Below are 8000 nucleotides of genomic sequence, written 5' to 3'. Positions count from 1 at the left end.
CAACTAAATAACAGTTTTCTTTGAAAACTGTTGGAAAATGCATTATATCTGAAAAAGGTCAAATCCCCAATTAAGGGAACTCAATGGTTGCTCAACCATTCCACAGCAAATGATCAATTGTTTTTCCACTGTTGTATTTAAGGAATTCTTTGCATGTATGCTTGCAATCACACCATCAGAATTCTGTCACCTCGGTTAATCTTGTGAAGTGTATGTACTCATGATAAACAATGTAAACTACACACGGAGAATTAATAGAGAATGACACTTTGACGAATGTGTCCTATCACTTCACCCACACTGCCTTGAAACACAGCACTTCTGAGAATCAACAGATCTCATGCACATCTCACTCTCTCCAGTGTATACTAAACAACACACGCCAATGTAAAGGTGTCTCTGCTTGTCAGATAAGAAGTTTAAAAGCATTAGTAAGTCTGTCAATCTGCATTTACTCAGAATCAAAAGTAAAATGACAATATTTTACATCTACACTGAAATTATATAATATATATAATTATATATATATATATAATTTTTTATATATATATATATCGTAAATGTTTATTTTTATTTGCTTTGAATGGATTATTTTCTGTCATTCTTGTAAATGCCCCTACATCCAGTCAGTTCATTCTTAATTTAGTCACACTTGAAAGACTATAAGTGTTTCTGCATGTTAGCAGTCTTCTTGAGAGTTGACTCAATGGTCAGGTGCTTCTTCTGACGAATCAGGATGTTGTGTAGGCAGGGCTACAAGTGGAGGCAGAGGGACAGGCCAACACAGCGGACTAAAAATTGGGGGAACCAATCTCTGGGCAGACCTGGTCAGGCATTTATTCTGATGAGGGGAACCATTTCAGTGGGGCGATCTATGGTCATTCCATTTCCATAGTCATTCTCCTCAAGCGGGGACACGGTGGCACGAGGAAGAATCCTGGGGAAGAGTAGGAGTACTTTGTGGGTTTTCTGCACTGGAGAGTCAGGATCTGCTCTTAGATATGTTGCACTGCTTTAATACGCTTCCCTATTTTCTACATGCTTATGGTCACTCTCAAGGACATTCATGAGTACATTTTGAAACTGTAAAAGTGGAACACTCCATGGTAATGTAATAACCAAACAGGGATTAACCCTGTGAGACCCAGTGTCACAAAAATGCAACATTTCTTTTCAGGCACCCTAGAAACACCATTTTTTTTCTTCCAAAAATCAGTTTAAAACAACATTTACCAGTTCCTAAGGCCCTATTTTAGCAATATGTTTGGAGTGAAACATTTTCAACTGTTACACAGAGAGCGTTTGGAGCACACACAACATGGACTCCTCAAGCAGATCCCCTTAGCCTCTCATAACATCTTGATTTTCCACCACTTGAAGTAAATAAATTACCCCTAATGTATATTTATTGGGATGCCAAATGTGTGTAGTACCTGTAGATAATCAATTTATGTCAAACAAAAAAATGTACACAACCCTGACTATGAGGTCAGTGTGACCACTTTGAAAAAATGTAATATTGGGATTTAGAGGTTGCACAGCCATGCATGTATTGGCAGAGAATATGCCCACTTTAACAGTGTGCGAGAACATATGTCTGGTAATGTTGTAGTGATTGCTATGCTAGCATCATTATTGCGTTAGGTTCTTGGAGAGTGACCAACACCCCACCCCCCCCCCCCCCCCCTTGCCCCTCACCACCATCAACCTTAAAAATGTTGATTTCTATAATGCAGGATATTAATATTGGAAAATATCCAATGCCTGAATGGCCAAAAATAAAAATCCATGCACATGTACACACTGAAACAAAGTCATCATCTGCAGCCATCACCCCTGACACATAGCACTCTGCTCATTTCGTAGCGTCTGCTCCAATGACGGCATGTCTGTTGTGAATGTGAATGGGGGCAGATACAAATCTGAGGAAGCGGTAAATTGTTTGTAGGTCAATTTTTTTTTCATGGCGCAATCATTGGACTTGACAACCATACGCTAGAGTACGCTTGTAAGACGGTATCGTATTTGCTACCTAGTAATTCAGTATGAGTCAAAAGTAAATATATCGATGTGCTACTTAGAACAATTTGCCATTTTAAATGAAATATAATTGAAATATCTTATTTTGCCGTCAAGTAGACTTCAACCTGTTCTATAGGCAGTCTGAGTATAGTATAAGTAGTACAGATCTTACCGCACTTCCCTTACTTTCATGTTGCTGTCCCTCCACTTCCTCCTCCCCTCCCCTCCCCTCCCCATAATAATTTTGGTTTTTTTCAATGCACTCATTCAGTTTCAATCGTAACTCAGCTTGTATCTGATCGACGCACTTCTTTGGAACTTGTGGGCAATTGATATTTTGGTAATGTCATTGGGAAATATGGTGAGTTTTAAACAAATTGACTGGCAATATTTTCATTGAATCGATATTTCAGAAATTGGTGGTTTATTTTTGCCGTGGCAAACATGGCTTTACTGATTATGTTTAATATAATGTTCCTTTGTGTGGACTGCAATACATTGAAGATTATTTTCTAATTATTTATTATTATTAATTTCTGGGTTTATTTATTTACTACCAATGATCACCAGAGTACAGACAGAAAACCTGTCCACTTAAATGTTATGCAACACTCAGACTGTTGGTGTACTGGAAAGATATTTAATGTATGCTTTCAGACAAAAAAGACTATATTGCTTTATTCCACAAATGCTGCTCATCTATTTGAGCAAATTTGGAGGAAATCATAAAAATAAACCTATTCCATGATCAGTATGTGAAGGCTTTGCCCAAGCGTTTGTTCTTTTCTTTCTTACAAAAAAGATTAATCACGTTTCTTCTGAGGATAAAATTGTTCATTGTTCAACACTTTCCAAGAATTCTCTCCAATACGCCATATTTATGTGATGCCCAGTTGTTCCTTGTCTATAATGAAATATACATAGTGTAAAAAATCATTTTGTAAAATAATTTAAAGGGGTGTTGGGCTGCCACGTGTAATCAGTACAGCCTACATTATATGCTCTGTAGAGTCTACCAGTGTCTGCTATTCTGGAAGACTTCGATAGCTGGAATTCTGGACTCCATTCTTCCCTGGTGAAAAATAAAGTTATTCAATTATGGCTATGAATAACTGTTACATAATGAGTATTGTACCTTATCGAACGTTTGTTTTGTAGTTCCAATGACCTTCGGTAGCATCTGCCAAATAAATGTAATGTAATTATATTCAATTATTTATTCTTCTACAAGGAAGTTAATGAACTCACACTTAGTTGAAGGAAATTGAGAGTACGGAGGGAATCTGAATGCTTTAATAACTATTAATTACTATATTTACTCATTTTTGGTTCAGTATTAGCACTAGCATATATCCAGTCAAATTCTGTCTTGTGAATGAAAAGCAAATTAAATATTGGTAAGATAAAATAACAGCTGATACAAACAATATGCAATGTGTTCAGACTTGCACAGTATGCATTTATTCTGGTCCAGATCAGCGGGCAACAGGCTTTCATCAGTAAATTAGCCTAGTCGAGGAAAAGTTTTGATATGTTGCTTTTAAAATGTAAACCTGCTATCATGTTGACCAAAGACTGGATTTTAGTATGGTCACAATTAAAGATATCAAATTGTAATTATTGACGTTACAGTTTAGCGTCACCAGTCCAACAGGGATGAATAGAGAACATTTCAGCAGAGAATATTTCAGCATTCCGCATTATTTCATGCAGCTACCCACACCTGCAGAAAACAGGAAACCGTTTCAGATGGTGCCATTCAATTTTTAAAAAATGCTTAGGTACACAGGGCTAGTTAAAGTACCCTGTACCTTCTTTTCATGCTCGCTGGTGATTCTCTTTTTCCATTTAATGTTTCTGAAATAATGAGTTACTGGAAACTGGTTCTATTCATGAGAAATGTATATGCAAATATATGCAAAACATTTTTTTTAAACCCACATGTTCTTGGAACTTCAACACTCAACCTCAACACTGTTAAAGCTACTACTGAGATATGGATACAACAGTAAATAGACTACATTGCTACTTCAGTTCTTTTTTGGGTAAACAGCTGTAAACCTATTCTCAACAACTGAAAAGAAGTGTCCCCCTGCCACTGTAGGAAGTATAAACAAAAACCTACTAAACCTACCCAAGGCTTAGCTGATAAGTGTTTAATTAAAGCAAGCATCAAACTAAATTTGTCTTTACTTGAAATAAGCAAATCAAACTGACTACGCTCACCCAAAAGACATATGCAATAAATTCCTGTACAGATCTAACTGTTCACCTTGTTTTATTTTCAGGAGGTGTTTGGGGAAGAAGACCTGAGTTCATTATTTTATGGCAGTGGCTATAATGAGAGTCATTACACTGGTGACACCAGTGACAACACTTGCTGTGCAGGTTTAGTGTGCACACAGGGGGAAAGCATGAAGTTTCAGGCAGTGTTCATCCCGATTCTGTACTCCCTGGCGCTGGTGGTTGGCCTGCTGGGGAACGGGCTGGTCCTGGGAGTTCTGTTCCAGCTGCGGCGGATCTGGAGCGTGACCGACACCTTCATCCTGCACCTGGCCGTGGCCGACATTCTGCTGCTGCTCACTCTGCCCTTCTGGGCTGTGGAGGCCACTCAGGGCTGGATCTTTGGCACCGAGCTCTGCAAGCTGATGGGAGCCCTCTTCAAGGTAAGAGTGCACCGCACTGGTTCTGCCTCTGGTTTGAGTTTGGCCTTTCTTCATGTTGGCTTCAGGTATGTGCTGAATCTTAGAGGACTGGTCCAAGCAGCGTCAGTTTCCTCAACCCAGCGCTAAACGCTCATAGAAATACATCTTGGACCATATCAGTTATCATGCAAAACTATATTTCAGGGGTTATTACTGTGTTAATTGGTCTACATATGGTCATCATCACTTTCTCTTGAAGTATACAGCAGATGGCCACAAAAGCTAGAGGTCTGATTCTGTAGTGAAACAAGTACTATACTATACAGCCATTCTGCAACTACAGGCTTCTCACCTTCGTCCTCCATTTTCACAGATAAACTTCTACAGCGGGATCTTCCTGCTGGCCTGCATCAGTCTGGATCGCTACCTGTCCATTGTGCACGCTGTACAAATGTACTCTCGCCGCAAGCCCTGGGCAGTGCAGGCCAGCTGCCTGTTCGTCTGGCTGTTCTGCCTCCTGCTCTCCATCCCCGACTGGGTCTTTCTGGAGTCCGTACAGGATCCAAGAAGGGGATTTAAGACAGAGTGCACCCACAACTACCTGCGCTTCAGCGTCAGTGCCCAGGGCTGGCGCTTGGCCTCTCGTCTGCTCTACCACATCGTCGGCTTCCTCCTGCCCTCGGTGGTCATGGTCTTCTGCTACTCCTGCATCCTGCTGCGGCTTCGGGGCGGCTCCCAGGGGCCGCAGAAGCAGAAGGCCATCAGGGTGATCCTGGTGCTGGTAGTGGCCTTCTTCATCAGCTGGACGCCATACAACATCACCATGTTGGTGGACACCATCCAGTCCAACCGGACGAGCAACAACCAAACGTGCTTGAGTGTGACGGCTCTGGACGTGTCCCTGACAGTCACGTCGACCCTCGGCTACTTTCACTGCTGCCTGAACCCCGTGCTGTATGCTTTCGTGGGCGTTAAATTCCGGCGCCACCTGGTGGACATGCTGAACACCTTGGGCTGCAAGATGAAGGGTCACGTCAGGCCAATGGCGCGAAAGACCTCGATGTGGTCAGAGTCTGGAGACACCTCATACACCTCAGGCTTCTAAGGCGCTGGTGTTCCTCTCTTTTGAACTTCAATGTTCTTTATGGAATCATGTGACTTGGCATGACTGTATATAAGCCAGCTAAAGAGAAAGGAGACTCCCAGAAAAAAAAGACAAAACAGAGTAGAGAAGAATTGTAGGCTGTATGCTTAAAAAGGAGCATAAGATTGCTAGCCAGGCCATTTTCTTGAGCTCTTTCATTCATTAAGCTGGATATGGTGTTCAGGAGTGAATTAAAGGGGGACAAATACAGCATGTTTCTTTATTTTACAAAATATAAAACAAATGATCATAGACTCAAAATACACCCAGAACAGAGGTGAGTTGTGTTGATAATTGAAATTTGTACTTGAATAAAAATAAGGTTTTTTTCAATGCATTTGATTCTGACATAGGTTAGTTTTTTTATCCCTCCATTTATATCCAAACACATGCCCTACAACTAGGCACAGTAACAATCTATTTTTGGTTTGGTTGTATGGGAGGACTATTGTGCTTGGTTTTGATTTGTGACTCCGCCCACTATCACACTGAGGCATGCTGGGAGTTCTGCCTTCTCAAAAATATGAACAGAACGTTCTCATGGTAGCCACATTCAGAACCTGCCATTATCTCTCTATTTCTTTGCGGTGCCTCAAGCTATGCCAGGTATGTTCAAGCTGAGATATCAGCTCTGTACACTTCTTCTCAGTTAGCTAACAAAGAAAGAAAATGTTCACAGATGGTGTTTTTTAAATGCTACAGAATATAATTTCAGGCAAGCAAATGGTGCATATTTCACCATTATAAATTGCAACTTCTTGACTTCCTGCACAGTGGGTAACAGTGCACAACTTTCCTCTCAGTTTACATGCGCATACACATGTACAGTAAAATATGAAAATGTAGATTCTATTAGTGCTTTGGGTGTGACTATCAGTGCTTTGATCTCTGGTTGCCAGTGACTGTAATTCCAAAAATATGAATTGGGGGTAATACCTTAACCATTAGAAATCATGTACAACTGGAGTCAAAATTCCACATACTTACCAAAGTTATAAATGTCTAGGTTTGAGGAAACAAGGCATTTGGAGGCATTCACACAGTAGTGGAGGAAACTGACATTATTTGACATGCTTTGTTGGGATGCTGATGATATTCTACAGCTCTTCGGTGACTGCTATAAACCATTTGGTAATATTTCATATTTCTCTAGTGATTGAAAGATTATTATATAGAAAGTGTTATTATGTTTGTTTTGGTTTTTCTGTGGAGCATTATATCACTTTTACAGTAAATACATTTTTACATTTGTTTTTTTATATTATTTGTTTTTCATTTACAATTGTATTTTCAAAACCACTGACCTAGTACAATGCAGTACCAGATGTGAATGGATGTTTTAAAGTGCATTTTTTATATATTCTAAAAGAATAAAATCAATTTTCTTGTCACATACGCCTCTGTGTATAATTTTTAGATGATCAATAATCAGTAAGAATTAAGAACATTAAATACGTTCTCGGTGTGAAAATTACTTGCTGATATCAGTGTGGAATGTACTGTTTACTAATGTTCACATACACCATCGTCCCTGACAATTTTTGTGTGGGATGAAGGATATTTTAAATATTTACATAAGTGTCTGATGTCCGGTTTGCTTTACAGTGGCTGGTGTATGGCGTCAGGGGTCACATGGCATGAAGCAAGAAAATACACTTTTCTGCAAAGCAACTTGTGAAGCAATGTTATTTCTAATATTTTTTATCAATGTATGTTCTCTTTTTAATGCCATTCATGTGGAATTCATTCTACTTTCAGAGTACATTTCCAGTACTTCATTCATGGTTTATATTATTAGCATTGGGGCATAAGCGTGTAAGTGACATAGTGTTTGGCGCAGTGGCACACTTACTGTACCTGAAGGTGATTCAGAATGCTGTGGTGGCCATGGAGATTGGTTCTAGGTTGGAGTGTGGCATTTTGATGCAATGGTCATTTCATTTCAATGGTCTTTCTCATTTTTATATTTCTTCAAATGTCATCTGTGAAAAAAGTAGTGGTATTGAGACGAGGCAGTGGTGCCCGTATATCGAGCAAGTTCGATAGTCTATGGCAAGCTTGCTTGACTCCACTAGATTCAGCTGATAGAATACAGTCAGGCTTGATCGCAGCCAGCCCTGTTGAATCTAAACCTCACTTATATTGATCCTTACCATCAAAGTGAAGTAGCCATCACAATGTTTCTACAA

At 39.7% G+C, this 8000-nt stretch overlaps 1 protein-coding gene across 1 annotated transcript; it reads left to right on the top strand.

Moving 5' to 3' along the window:
• Positions 1-2239: 2239 nt before the first annotated feature.
• cxcr3.1 (chemokine (C-X-C motif) receptor 3, tandem duplicate 1) lies at positions 2240-7202 on the top strand. Its single transcript, XM_064298784.1, has 3 exons — positions 2240-2383; positions 4311-4688; positions 5041-7202. The coding sequence occupies exons 1-3, from the start codon at positions 2366-2368 to the stop codon at positions 5770-5772; spliced, it is 1128 nt and encodes a 375-aa protein (XP_064154854.1). The 5' UTR covers positions 2240-2365; the 3' UTR covers positions 5773-7202.
• The last annotated feature ends 798 nt before the right edge of the window (positions 7203-8000 follow it).

Source organism: Anguilla rostrata, chromosome 1 (genome assembly GCF_018555375.3).
Source record: "Anguilla rostrata isolate EN2019 chromosome 1, ASM1855537v3, whole genome shotgun sequence".
In the NCBI taxonomy this organism is placed as follows: Eukaryota; Metazoa; Chordata; class Actinopteri; order Anguilliformes; family Anguillidae; genus Anguilla; species Anguilla rostrata.
This window is presented reverse-complemented; position numbering and strand designations above follow the sequence as displayed.

Bases quoted from the DNA above. Each gene is read 5' to 3' on its own strand.
- cxcr3.1 (XM_064298784.1), top strand. The intron at 4,689-5,040 runs GTAAGAGTGCAC...CCATTTTCACAG, and splicing joins TGATGGGAGCCCTCTTCAAG to ATAAACTTCTACAGCGGGAT.